Source organism: Juglans microcarpa x Juglans regia, chromosome 7D (assembly GCF_004785595.1).
Source record: "Juglans microcarpa x Juglans regia isolate MS1-56 chromosome 7D, Jm3101_v1.0, whole genome shotgun sequence".
NCBI lineage: Eukaryota > Viridiplantae > Streptophyta > Magnoliopsida > Fagales > Juglandaceae > Juglans > Juglans microcarpa x Juglans regia.
In genome coordinates, this window is record NC_054606.1 from 19371236 (window position 1) to 19386384 (window position 15149).

A 15149-nucleotide genomic window follows, 5' to 3' on the forward strand; every position below is an offset into this window, starting at 1 on the left:
ATGGCAGTGTTTCTTGGCCCATCTTGTAGATTGGCGTCTAGGGAGTGCGGTGATATAGAGTGTGTACGAATTTGATAGCCAAAAAGTGATAAATGGGAATTTTCCAACCTAGTAGAGAAAAAAAAGTGAAAAAAATATAAACAAAATACTTTGGATGTAACAACCTGATCCGGCTGCCTCACTCATGGCACGAAGGAGACCCAACACCTAAGGAGATAATACTAGTAAAAATTAATGTAACATGCAGCTTTCTGTAATGAAAAGTCTTAATTTCAAATAAGAATGTATTTTCCTTTCTCAACTTCTCAAATTATATCTACATTTCCTTGAAGATGACAAAGATCGACCATGCTCATCCTCAATAAGGGATCTTGATCGGTGCCTCAAAAGTTATGAAAAAGACTAGTCAGACCCTAGTCGAAAGAGTACTCTAGTCAGCATACAAAAAAGACTAGCCAGGCCCTATTCGGCACATAATAAGGTTTGGTCTAGCATCACAATAGAGGAGCCTAGTCAGTGATTTGAGAACTATAAAAATTGGCCAAGCTCCTCTACATGGGACCTCGTTCAACACCTAAAAAAGAAGAATTGGCTAGGCATCTTGCCAAAGGACCATGGCCGGCCCCTCAAAATCAATTTTCTACCTTTCTATTGGACATTGGCTTCACTGCCTCACTTGTTAATATATCCCTCTATTACTTTTATTATGGTGATGTTTGCATTTACATCCTAATCTATGTTGATGATCTAATCTTCACAAGTTCTCATGCTTTAGTTATTCATTCACTAATCACAAGACTTCAGTAGGAATTCCCTTTTAAAGACCTTGGTCCTCTCAGTTTTTTTTTTTTTTTTTTTTCTTGGCATTCAGGCAACTCGCACCAACAATGAACTCCATCTCTTCCAATCAAAGTATATCTCTGATTTGATAACTCAAGTGCACATGCAGGGTGCCAAACCATCACCTTCTCCTTGCTCTTCTAGCATTAAACTCTTTAAATTTGATGGTGAAACACTCCCTGACCCTACTGAGTATATACATGTAGTGAGATCTCTTCAGCATTGTACTCTTACTAGACATGAGATTGCTTTTGTTGTAAATCAACTTTGTCAGTACATGCACTGCCCTACTGCAATTCATTGGACTGCTGCAAAAAGGGCTATTTGCTACGGTCTCTTGATCATGGACTCCTTTACACTAAGGGACAGTTGCAACTTCAAGCTTATTATGATGTTGACTGGATAGGTAGCTTAGATGATCGAAGATCCATCTTAGGTTTTGTAGTTTTTCTTAGTAATTGTCTTGTTTCTTGGAATGCAAAGAAGCAAGAATTAGTTTCCAAATCAAGTACTGAAGTTGAATGTCGATCCTTGGCCATCACTACAACTAAGCTTTATTGGCTTCACATGTTATTTAAGGAACTTCATCTTCCTCTCATCACAGCTTCCATCCTTTGGTGTGATAATGTTAGTGCACTTACCATGGCTGCCAACCCTATATTCCATGCTCGTACCAAGCACATTGAAGTGGACTACCACTTTGTGGGTGAAAAAGTCGTCAAGGGCATTCAGCTGAAGTTCATTTCTACCTCTGATTAGCAAACAAATATATTTACAAAAGCGTTATCTGCAACTCAGTTTCATTTACTCAGGTCCAAGCTTATGGTAGTCTCACCTCCTATTCGCTTGAAGGGGCATATTAATAAAACTTAGGCCCATTTTAGATACAAAAATAATTTTAACTCATCTCATTTCATCATTACAACTTTCTCAAATTCTCATACAAAATATAATAAACAATTCAATTTCTTCAAATCTCAAAACAATAATAATATTAAAAAATAATATTCTAACAATATTTTATTCAACTCATCTAAAACCATCACATCTCATCTCACTATCCAAACGAGTCATTACTCTGCTTTAGACAACTCGAACATAGGACTCCATCTATCACTTAATAATTCAACAGATGTTGATCAAGATTAGTTGCAGAAACCAAATGATCTTGTTGATAAATTTCAGAGTGACATTATCCTATCAAAAACAACAACAACCAGATCAGACCATTTAAATTCAAAAAGATAACTATAGTATATATTTGTAACTTAGTTGTATATCTATAACTTAATTCTTATATGAATTTTAGTGCTTATCCATTATATCATATTAAAACTCGTGTATGTCTATAAATTGATTAATACAACATAGTTTCATTATCCAAGTTGAAACTAATATTCTATAGTTTATATTTTCATTTTATCCAAGTTGAAACTAATATTCTATAGTTTATATTTTCATTTAAATATATCAAAATAGAACTTGAAAAAGTACAATATTGTTTCCATCGGAACCAAACATGGATTAGAGACCATCCACAACACTAAGCAACTTTGAAACCTGGGAACTTCAGCTTTTGTGATTATCCTTCTGATGCCTTGCATAATTTTCTATATTTTATCACTTTTTAATTTTAAACTTTAGTCTAATTTTATTTATTTTTATCAATTTTAGACTTCATTGTTGTCATTTAACTTTTATTTCATATTTGAAAAAAAGAAGACCCAGATTTTAACAGACTAACTTCTAAGGACTCTCTCATTTAAATGAAGATTTTATTCGAATATAGAGCTGGTCAATGGTACTATTTGGGGATAAAGATCAAATTGAATTTTTTAAGATGAAAATTCAAAAAGGTTGAAAATCAAAAGACGTTGAACGACGGAAAAACCAAAAATGGAAAACTCAAATATGCAAAAGATGGAAGAAATTTGAAGAGGATAACAGCAGAAATTTGAATAGAGAGAGAGAAAGAGGCCAATGTTCAAGTTGATTTTTAGGATACTAGATAATAGCAAAATCTGGAGGAACTAAAAAATTGCAAAAGACGAAAAGATGGAAGATGCGTAAAAGAAAAAGAAGCGAAATGAAAAATCCTGAAGACGCGATGAAAGTTGATGCGTGAAATAAACAAAGGAAGAGGCTGAATGGCAAAAGAAAAAAAAAAAGATATAGAAAAGGAAAAAAAAAAAAAAGTGGAACCATGATTTTTTTTATAGGACCACGCGGAAGGAAAATTGAAAAGAGACATTGAAGAGGAAAATTCAAAAAAAAGCTGGAAGAAAGACACCAAAGTTGAGGCTGAAGAATAGAAGAATAGAAAAATTATAGTAAATTCGTTGATGTTGAATTTAATTTTTAATATGAACTAAATTTTCTTCATTATAAAAAAACAATGTAATCTAATTTTAAACTATGTTTGCCTTTCTATGCTAATTTGAAGTAATTATCTACTATATTTGTCTGATTTATTCTTTGTTTATTGCTTCTAATTGATTGGCCATTGGTTAGATGATTTTGATCTTGTGATTTACTTTCGAAAGAGGGAATTATAGGATAAACCTTGGATATTTTAGCATAGGTAAATATAGAAATCGAAAGACCTATATAATGAACCTATGTAGTCTTAAAATCTCTGGTCTTAATGCTTTCTTGTTTTATTAATTTGCATACTCTTGTGTAAAATAATAATTAAGAATAAATTCAATTGACTATCGAAATGGACTTTTGGATGAGTTTGGAGATTTTGCTAATGAACGGAGAGAGTTAAATTCAATTAGGTAGACGAGAAAAGTATAGTGATGGATTAGGTGAAATCGGTTTCCTAGAAGTTCTTTTTCTCATTGATTCGATCATCAAACAATAGCTTTATTTTCTTTTGAATATTTTCTTTGATTGATTTTATTTCAATTTGCAATTACAAACAATCTTAGTGATTATTCTAAGTCGAGGTTAATATAATTTTGGTACTTGTCAAAAGTGAGTTACCAATCCCTGAGGATGACAGTCCTCTCATCACTTTACAATAAAACTATGATACTGTGCACTGTAATTTTGTATTGATCAAGTTAATAGTGCCATTGTCGGGGATTGATTTCTTCTTATTTTTGCCAATATCAATAAAAAGTAATCTTGGTTTTAATTTAGAAATTCTTTATTTTACAGTTGTTAAGTTGGATGCACCGTGCCAAATATCTTGACATTACTCTTTTTGATCTAGAGATTGAAAGAACTCGGATCATAAAGAAAAAAGAAAGTACTAGTTATGGCTGACGGATAAGCAGATGCACAACCACACACCTTGAAGGATTATGTACGGCTAGTTGTGAATGAAAACTACTCGGATATAAGACGTCAAACCATTAATGCCAATAATTTTGAGCTCAAACCAGCCTTAATCATGATGCAACAAACCCAATTCAGTGGATCATCACTAGATGATCCCAATATTCATTTGACAATATTTTTGGAGATTTACGACACTATAAAGATTAATGGTGTTACTGAAGACACTATTAGACTGAGATTGTTTTCCTTTTCTTTGAGGGATAAGGCAAGAGGTTGGCTATAATCTCTACAATGGGGAAGTATCACTAGTTGTCAGGACATGGCTGAAAAGTTTTTTGATAAATTATTCTCACCTGCAAAAATAGTCCAACTCAGGAGTGAGATTGATCAATTCAAGTAAAATGATTTTGAATCACTCTATGAAGCATGAAAAATGTATAAAGATTTGATTTGACGCTACCCTCAACACGGATTGCTGGATTGGTTGCAGATTCAGATATTCTACAATGGGTTAAATGGATAAACTCGAACCAAAGTTGATGATGCTGCTGCTGGAACTTTGATGTCAAAGACAGCTGAAGGTGCTGTCTCTTTTTTAGAAGAAATTATCTCAAACAACTATCAATGACCAACTGAAAGAACTATAGCTAAGAAAGTTGCTGGGATTCATGAATCGGAGCCATTAGCAGCCCTTTCAGCTTTAGCAACCCAAAGAATACCACAAAGTGCAGAATATGCTACAACTGCAAGTATGACAGTTCCAAGTAATGAAACGAGTCAAGAACAAGTTCAATACATCAACAATCGAAACTACAACTATCATGGTTATCCTATGTCAAATTACTACCATCCAGGGCTTCGAAATCATGAGAATTTGTTTTATAGAAACACAAAGAATGTGTTGGAATCTCCTCCGGGATTTTTATAGAAACACAAAGAATGTGTTGGAATCTCCTCCGGGATTTGATAGTCAACTAAGCGAGAAGAAGATGTTACTTGGGGATGCCATAGTTTCCTTTGTTAAGGAGACAAAAGCAAAGTTCAAAAAGAATGATTCACGGTTAGACAACATTTAGACTCATTGTAGCAACATGAGAGCCTCTATGAAGATTCTTGAAGTGAAAATTGAGCAACTAGCCACAACCATCAATGCCCAACAAAGATGAACTTTTCCTAGCAACACAGAAGTGAATCCAAAGGAACAATGTAAGGCCATCACACTTAGGAGTGGAAGAGAAATTGAGAGCTCACTATCAAAGGAAACCAAGTCCACTCCTACAGTTGCAAACAATGGCTAAATGAAGAATAAAGTAGAAGAAGAGGAGATTGTGGATGATACATTAAGAAAAATTGAAAGGCCTCCAGCAATTTTATTTCCTGACAATCCGCCTATTCTCCTTACTCTACTCCTTTATCCTCAACGTTTCCAAAAACAAAAATTAAATAAGCAATTTTCTACTTTTTTAGATATTTTTAAGAAAAATCATATAAATATTCCTTTTGCAGATACTTTGGAACAAATACCAAATTATGTCAAATTCTTGAAGGACATCATTTTCAAGAAGAGAAGATTAGAGGAGTTTGAAATAATAAAGCTTTCTAAAGAATGCAGCGCCATTCTTCAAAAGAAATTGCCTCAAAAATTAAAAGATCTAGAGAGTTTCAATTTGCCTTGCACTATTAGAAATTTATTTTTTAATAAAATTTTATGTGATCTTGGTGCTAGCATTATTCTTATGTTACTTTTTGTTTGCAAGAAATTAATACTTGGAGAGATGAAACAAACAACCATTGCTTTGCAACTAGCAGATCGATTCATCAAGTACCCACGAGGAATCATAGAAGACGTATTGGTAAAAATGGACAAATTTATTTTTCCTACTGATTTTGTGGTGTTAGATATGGATAAAGACGAAGAAGTCCCGTTAATTTTTGGTCAACTATTCTTGGCTACTGGAAGAACTTTAATTGATGTTCAAAATGGTGAATTAACATTGAGAGTGAATAAGGAATACGTTATAATCAACATCTACCAAGCCATGAGATTTACAGAAGAGTCGAGCACTTGTTTTCGGGTAGATATCATTAAACAAAATGTAGAAGAAGCCTTTCAAGAATATGCACCAGTTGATCACCTAGAACGATGTATCACCACTTCATCTCAAGGTTATAATTTCACTAACTTTGCTATTTGTGGATCTGATTTACCTGTTGTTAGTGAAGAATTTATCCACTATGTATTTGCCTTGGAAGCCTTACAGCAGGACACGTTACTTAGCAATGAAGTGGGGAGGTTAGCAAAGTTGGATTCTGCATTTTTTAAAGAAAAGATGCAACAAACTACAACTTACATCGCTTCAGAGTTGAAGCAATTATCTGAGCATCTTCGCTATACATTCTTGGGTGAAAATTACAGCTTTCGAGTGATTGTAGTTGTATCACTCACATTCGAAGAAGAGGAAAAGCTGCTACGTGAGTTAAGGGAGCATATAACAGCCTTGGGATGGACTATTTCTGACATAAAAGGTATAATCACCTCCATTTGCATAACAAAAGCCTTCTACAATTCAAATCAAGCGTTTGCCCTTCCGTATTCTGTCAATAAAATGTAAATATCCACTTGAAATAATTGTCCAAACTATCAAGTCTATTACACAACTAAATATCCCTTGTGTCAATTTTATTCTATAATTGTTCCTATTGAACCCACTTCACTTACATAACTAACTACTATGTTTCTTGAGTGGCAAGCTGCTATGAAGGTAGAATTGGATGCATTGTAAGTCCATCACACATGAGATCTCTGTCTTAGACCAAAGGACAAGAATATCATTCGAAACAAATATGTGTTCAAAGTGAAACATAAAGCCAATAGCTATATAGATAGATTCAAGACTATACTGGTTGCAAAAGTATTTTAGTAGTAAGATAGATTGGACTATATAGAAATCTTTAGTCTTGTCATCAGGTCAACCACAATTTATATCATTTTTGCACTTATAGTTGATTTTGATTGACCATTTAGATAGCTAGATGTGTCTAATGCCTTTGTTTATTGCACATTTGGAGAGGAGTGCCTATGAAGCAATCATAGGGCTTTATCAACTTCACAATAACTTACTACACACGCAAATTATATTAAAATAAAAGGTTAAAAATAATAAAGTCATTTAAAAAAAATACTTGGGACAACCCAAACAACACTAATAGGTAGGAATAGCTTAAGCATCCATAGGTTGCGCTAGAAAGAGTTGCATTCACGTGTTGCCCAAATCCTACCTTAATTTGCATTTTTATTTTTATTTTAAAAGTAATTCTATCTCAAGTTTAAAGATTGTACTTTCATTTTTAAATTTATGCATAATATTAAGTTTTCCAAATTTCGAATTGCAATATCAATTTTAGAAAATAAAATTATATTTTTACCAATATGTCTTTTTAAAGGATTAGAAACAATATAAAAATAATAATATTTTTTAATTTTTAATAATAATTTAACAAATGCATTACCATAAATTAATATGAAATGCATTACTATAGAAAACAAAACAATTAATATGATAAGTAAAAAAAAAATCATAAATTGATACTTAAATTGGAACCCAAAAATAATAATTGCATTTATTTAAATAAAAATAATTTAATCTATTGATGAATTATTATGAGAATAATATGAAGATATTTTTATTTTTTAAAAAATAATATTATATAGGAATATAATATTTTGAATCTAAAGATAATATTTTCATTTTTAAACTTAAACATAGTATTTCTTCATAATTGAAAATTTTAATGTAACCTTTTTAAGAAAAAAAAAAGTAATATAAAAGTCAATATCAAGTTTTTATTTTTTTAATCATATTTAAATAAAAAATAAATATTTTTATCTAGAATCCTGATGCTAATTTTATAAATATAAATATTTTCTAAAATTAATATCCATTGGTTTTCAATTTCAAGAATGTAAAATAACTTCTTAAAGGGGAAAAAAAACTCTTAAGTTGTTAATTTCTTTTCATTATATTTTAATACATTAAAATTTTCAATTTAGATTATTTGTAAATCATTTGTATTTCATTTGTATTATTATTATGAGCCTATAATCCGTGCAATGTGCGGACTGGTTATTTATTCGTGTTTTATACATCTATATTTAAATGTAAACTATATATGACCACTATTACAACTATTCAAATTTAATAATTATAATAATTGGTTAATATATAAACACATGAAAAATGGATTAAAATATATATGTCTATTTAAAATGAAGCATGCGTATATTGTATTTTAAGCTTGGAGTGAATAAGCAGGCATGTGGGTAAAAATTCTTAAATTATACATAGCCACCCTTTTCACCATTCACATAGTCCTATATTTTCCTCTATTCAACATTAGGATCAACAAATAACTTGTTATGTTCCTCTTTTAACCCAATACTCATTTTTCTTTGTTCAGTAGAAACCATACTCAATATTGAGACACAACAACTACCTAAATAAGGTTGACATATCATTTGCAGGTTGTGATACTGAAACATCAGATTCTCTAAAAAGGTTGACTTTCTGGAGAAAATTCTGGAAGTCACAGCTACCTAATAAGGTGATGAATTTTACATGGAGGGCATGTCAAGATAATTTTCCTAGCAAGGTGAATTTATTGAAAAGATGTATTATTTCTTCTGATCTGTGTGCCCATTGTAAGTTGGATGTGGAAACTAGCAGTCATGCTTTATTTCACTATTCATCTACTCATGTGGTTTGGCTTACCCAATTTCCCAAGTTTTTGGACATGTTGGATACTGTTTGTGATTTTCAAAGTTTGGTTTGGGAATTTATGTTGGCTGATTTGAGTAGTTTCCACTTTTACTTATTATTGCTTGGGGTCTGTGGAAATATATAAACCACTATTTATTTCAGCAACAAGACTGTGGGGTTATGGAAATGTTAGACAACCTTGCCTATGTTGAGATCTATGTAACTGTAAATTCTCATCATTTGCTACCAAGTAAGGACCATGTACTTTCATGGATTCTACCTCCACAAGGTAAAAGTTAAACTTAACTTTGACGGTACGTTGTTTCAATCTTCTGGTCATGTTGGAATTAGGGTGAGGAGAGGTTTTATTTGCTATGTGTCATAAGGAAGTTGGTGTGTGTTGATGAGGTAGAAGCTATGGCTGCATTTCGGGATTTGCATATGGTTTTGAGTATGGGTTTTTTTGATTTGATATTGAAAGGGGATTCCTTGGTGGTTATTGATTCTATCAAAGCAAGAGGTACTATAAGTTAGAATTCTTTGATGGGGCAAATTCAGCTTCTCCTTCATAGATTCATAGCTTATGAAGTAACTCATATTAGACGACAAGGTAATGAGGCAACTCATTTGTTGACTCGACATGCACGACTTATTGACGACACTAGTATACAATAGAATCAATGCCCATATTTTATTGTTTCTCAAGTCTTGGTAGATGCTGAGATGTAATGGATTATATGTATCTTTGCATATATTTTATTGTGAATGAAGCAATTGAAATTATAAAAAAAAAAAATATCCAAATAAAAAAAAAAGCCTAAATAGAATTATTACACACAAAGCAATAAATATGAAAAATAAATAAATACATAAAAACTGCACCAAATCAACGACCAAGGAAAAAATATAGAAACTGTGCAAAAGTTAACATAGAAACTGATAAAACAAAATCATTATTGTTTTGGCAAACCCGCCTGTGAAATGCCTGACTTTTTATAGAATTAGTGTTTGAAAATTCAATTTCATATAACCAAACGAAAATAGATCCAAAAACTATCACCATAAGATTGACCTAGTAAATGACTCTTTAGAGGTCTAATCAGTTTGAATGGTTGCCTCATGATCTGCATTGTGATGGTTATCATGGCTGGATAAGTGACTTAGCTGTAACAACTGAAGATGAGATGTCAACTGACTTGGTCTCTAACATGGACTATGTTATTTCCTTGACAGTTTATATACACATGAAGTACCAGATTTCTTGATTTTGTGTGGTGGAGATTCAAAATCAAAAGAGAGGAAATGAAAAATAGAGATACTTAAGGAAACATATATGTTTCAATAACAGATGCATCTATTAGCAAAGCCCTTATAAACTTGTTCTTAAACTCAAGAAGCCACAATATTTGAACCTCTTACATATCAAGATTCAAGATACATGCTGCAACATTCCATCCTTAAATGGTCATTAAATAGCTTCCCGTGCTAGATTGCTCACCATTTTAGCTAAGGGCACAGGGCACTTTGTAACAATGTCAAACCTGGACGGATTTGAGGCATGCTCGAACAAGGATAAGCTTAGCAGAACAAGCTCTTGGAAAGACAACCTTGAGGAAAGGAACCCTTGCCATTGATAGGGATCCAAATAAAAGAAAGCATCAAAGAACCTTCTAGTCCCTTCCAGATCAAGCTTCAAAAGAGTCTCCATTCCGAAAGAGTAAAATTCCCTTGTATATCTCCTCTCAAGTGGCCACAGGCCATTCCACACTCTATGATAAAGTGGCTGCCCTCTAATCATCCGGGTTGAGCCAAGGCACTCGGCAATAGCATTGGCTAAGACAGGGGCTAGAGCCATTATCCGAGCCACCATGTACCCAGTTGAAGGGTGCACGACCCCGGAAGTCCCACCAATGGCCATCACATTCTGAGGGATTCGGGGAAGAGGGCCTCCCATTGGGATCAAACACTTCTCATCCTCCAATACCCTTCTAACTCTAATTCCTAAGTGCCTTAATCTTGCAACCATCCTTCTCTTCACCTCCATATATGATAACACCGGCCGAGAAACCAGAGAAGTCTCCTCTAAGAATATCAAGTTTGAATCGAATGGCATTGCATAGAGAAAAGTAGGAAACCTTGAATTGCTAACCCGCAAATCAGGCTCATTTCCTAAATGGGAATCTCTCCAATCCATGAGAACCATCTTGTCCAAATAAAAAGGGTGGTCATCCACTTCAACTAAAATTCCATGAGCAATTTGATACCCATGATTCCTTCTCTTATCATATTCTACGAAAGTGCTTGCAAAGCCGCTCGCATCAACCACTAAGCTTGCCTTCAATTCATTCCCATCATCACACAAAATGGAAGACTCAAACTCCCGGTGCTCAATTTTCCAGACCTTGGCCTTGTGAAACTTAATGACTCCATTGGAGAGACATCCTTCCATTAGTTTCGTTTTCAGTTTTTTCCTACAAACCCGACCATAGCGACGGTTCAAATGTTTGGTCCTGCTCTCATTGATGTACACGCAAGTCGTAGGCCATATTTTGTCAAAGCAATCCTCAAGCCCCAAGCTCTCGAACTCGTCCACCCAAACCCCATAGTTATTAGGCCACATAGAAAGTGGGGAAGGGTCAACACAACATACCTTAATTCCATAGCATGACAGTTGCTCCGCAAGACGAAGACCAGCCGGGCCGGTGCCAATGATGATCACGTCAAAGCGAGACCGATCAGATGCTGGTTCGAACCATGGGAGATCAAAGTTCAAGTACTCGGGCTGTAACTCTGGCTTCAAGTCAAGAAAGTTTCCAAACTTGCTGCTTCGGATCACATGACGACACAGCTTTCTCGACGACGTCTTATAGGCTCTTGGAGAAGAAACTGAAAAGGTAGGCGGCAACAAGAACTTGCTGCTGCTGATTAATGCAGGTGGTGGTGAAAACACCCTGATAGAGGTCCCCATGATAAGAAGGAAAGGAGGATGTGAAGGAGCAAGTCTCGAGAGAGGTGAAGGAATATAGAGTGCGAATTTGTTTAATATTTGATGAAAGAAACCAAATGGCGATAGGGACAAAAAAGAATCCTTCAGCAATACCAGAAAAACGATACCCTTTGTGGAGCAAGCGTAAATTAGTGGGAAATACTTGTAATGTGAAGAGGGTCCGACAAACTATAAATTATGAAAAAATGATAGTTGCAATCGCGAGTGCGCAAACGTCATACAATCATTTTGAGAAAAAATAAATAACTACGAGAACCCACATGAAAAAAAAAACTAATTTTTTAATAATAGACCTCATTTTTTTTCAAAACGACTGTACAATACTTATATACTTCACGACTGTATGTATCATTACTCTAAATTTTATCTCTCTGTTGGAGGAGGGGGATGTTCATCACTGTCCTACCTACAGAGTTTTGTTCATAGACGAAAGCACCCACTAATATCATGGTCGGTTTGATTGATTGTTTGTGGGTTCAAGTTTCTCTCTCATTGGGTACGTTCCCACCATTAGAAGCCCCTCCCCACCCCACTTTATGTAGTTGGGTGGGGGCACTTTTGAATCTTTGTCCGGTTTTAGGCATGCATGACCCCACAGCTTGTGCTTTTTATACTAGATTAGAAGCCGTCCCACTTTGTATTGTTGGAGTGGCATTTTGTGCATTTGCACAGTCACGTCATTTAGGTTCCGGTCAGCACCTCCACCACCAGGTTTGCTTGAAAGGAGCTAAATCTGCAAGCTTTTTATCCATGGACTTGCCTCGTTCACAATAGGGTTAAATTTCCAATCCACTGTTAACTAAGTAGAAAAGTTCAGAACATGTTGAGTTGGTCTTTTTTCTTTTCCTTCTTTTAATTGTTGCATGTTGTCTCGACTGATCTTCGGACACGTGCAATCTCTCCATCTCAGGTACGTGAATTTCAAACTCTCGGACCTGGAACAAGATCCTCTCGATTTCAAGTGATCAATTTCGTGAAAAAAAAGTGGTATTCTAGTGGCCAAAATAGTCCATATTTTACATGATTAAACTTGAAATGGAGAAGATCCTATTCAGTTTGACCTGCACAATACAAGGTAATTATTGAGACCCGGTATGTGACTTGAACTGGCCTGTTTGAGGCTTATAATACATTGGAGTACTTGATACTTTGTAAACCAGCTACGTAAGAATCTATCCCCTGCTACTCTTATGCCCATGTTTTGAAAGATTGCAGGCAACACCAGGGGAAGTGGGAACACAAAAGCTCATGTTCCCATTTTCTATTTGATAAAATTAATATCAAAGAATTAATTTACAAAATCTGTTTAGAGTCGGGATACTCTGCCGTCTAGAATAGCCCGCTCAAATGTACCGCACTTCACTTTTTAGTTTTTATTTTTTTTCTTCATTTTTTAATATATTTAAATATTTTTTTTAAAAAAAATATCCCAATATATTTAAAATCACTTCCTTAATCACTAAGAAAAAAATAAATAAAAACTTGGCAAGCGGTCAAACTGAGCGGTATAATTGGGGCGGCATACTAGCTTTATTCATCTGTTTATTGTGTTAACTTTCCTACCAAAATGACAATATTAAAACAAGACATATTATGACACTTAAAACTTCGGCACAATCGCAAGATCTAACACATCCGAAATCTTAGAAAACATGCAGCATCTTACCTTAAAGTTATATATCCTGTAGAATATAAAGGACAAGAATAGAGAAAGAAATTCTTGCAATTGCAAGGGCACAAGTCCATCTAGTCTCATGCAAGAGATAAAATAAGGCGATGTGAGTTCACCAGGACCGTTCAAGTTTTACATGAACTATAACTTCTCACAACATTTCCCATATTTTCAGAATCTTGTTAGCAGCAGTTCATGATTTTTCCTCAAATTTACCTCCATTAGTGGAGAAAGAAAATCAAGAATAGAATACAAGTAGAAAAAGGAGGAGATAAGTTTGCCTTGACTGCTCTCTCAAGATTCTAAACTGCTGAAGAGGAGGAAAAAAACATAGAACGAGGGTGTGGGGGAAGGACTTACCAATATTGTTATCTCCATGAAACCTGTTTGACAAGTCGGGCTTCACAGTATAAGCATCTCCATGCCAAACAGAACAAAAGAGTCAAAAGTACAATCACATGCAAAGATAGGAGGGACAAGGAAGAAAAGATTCATAACCTATTGATTTGACAACTTGACTCTGTTATGTAAGCATTTGCATGCTAAAGACCACCAACTAAAAGAAACTCCCACAAGAATAAAATCGTCCTTCAGCAATTTGATTTTTGTTAATTTTCTTCTGATCACGAAAATGCCTCCAGATAATTTAACTTGGATCTGTATCCTCGATATTTCGTAATCCCCCTTTTTTGTCTCACCTGGATGGCATAGGAGTCCTAAGCTTCATGCACAAGTTTCTTGAACCCCCAGTCCAATTTAAATTCAAAGACCATGAAAAAAGAAGTAAACTAACATTTATTGAGGGTGGGAATGGAAGATTGCATTGTTTTGACATACTCTTTAGAGAAATGCTTGGTCTACACAGAGATGGTTCAAAAATAAGCTTACAAACTGACAGGGTTTGATGTGAGACATCAAATTGTAAAACTTTTTTAATTGTAAAGTAAATCTAACGTTTCACATCAAACCACGTCAACTTGTAAGTTCACTTTTGTAGGATCCATTTGTAGACCTAGAACTTCTACACTCTAGCTTTTTTTGAAAACAAGAAGCATCAGTCTATGCCAGTTGACATTAAATTCAGTGGCCAGGAAGTAAGTGCAAGACTACAACAAGATCCAGCACCATCTAGTAAAACTAGAAGTTTCAATAATGGAATTATAGTATAAACTATTTGAGATGTAGTGTTTATCTGCACTGCCTGCCGTCCATGCAGTGACTCAAAACTTGGTAACATCTAAATAACAAACATTGATGAGTTCTCTTCTTATGCGTTTACAGTCTAAACCCTTTTATATTATAGTGGAAACTAAGGATTTCGAAGATTGCATCTTTCTTCTTATCCACACCATCCCCATTCCAGTACGACTTCTAGTAGACCCACCTAATTCATGCAGAGTAAAAGACCCGGGAGTATTTGCTGACAATATAAGAATGATGAGCTCTTGTTGCTAAAGATATTCGTATGCACTGGAACTAGAACAGAAACACAGCAAGCGCTATATCAAATTTTTAAAACACAGATGAAATGGTCCAATGTACCTTTATAAAGGTATACCGGCTATTCTTATAGGTGGAAAAATAA

General features: G+C 34.4%; 1 protein-coding gene and 1 non-coding gene across 2 annotated transcripts; both read right to left on the reverse strand.

Moving 5' to 3' along the window:
* Nucleotides 1–4495: 4495 nt before the first annotated feature.
* Nucleotides 4496–4602, reverse strand: LOC121240131. The gene has a single exon (XR_005935460.1). It is a non-coding gene; the product is annotated as a small nucleolar RNA R71 (small nucleolar RNA).
* A 5617-nt stretch (nucleotides 4603–10219) lies between these two features.
* Nucleotides 10220–12008, reverse strand: LOC121239822 (capsanthin/capsorubin synthase, chromoplastic-like). Its single transcript, XM_041137153.1, has one exon. It carries the CDS (start codon nucleotides 11851–11853, stop codon nucleotides 10354–10356), a length of 1500 nt encoding a protein of 499 aa, XP_040993087.1. The 5' UTR covers nucleotides 11854–12008; the 3' UTR covers nucleotides 10220–10353.
* Between the last annotated feature and the right edge of the window lie 3141 nt (nucleotides 12009–15149).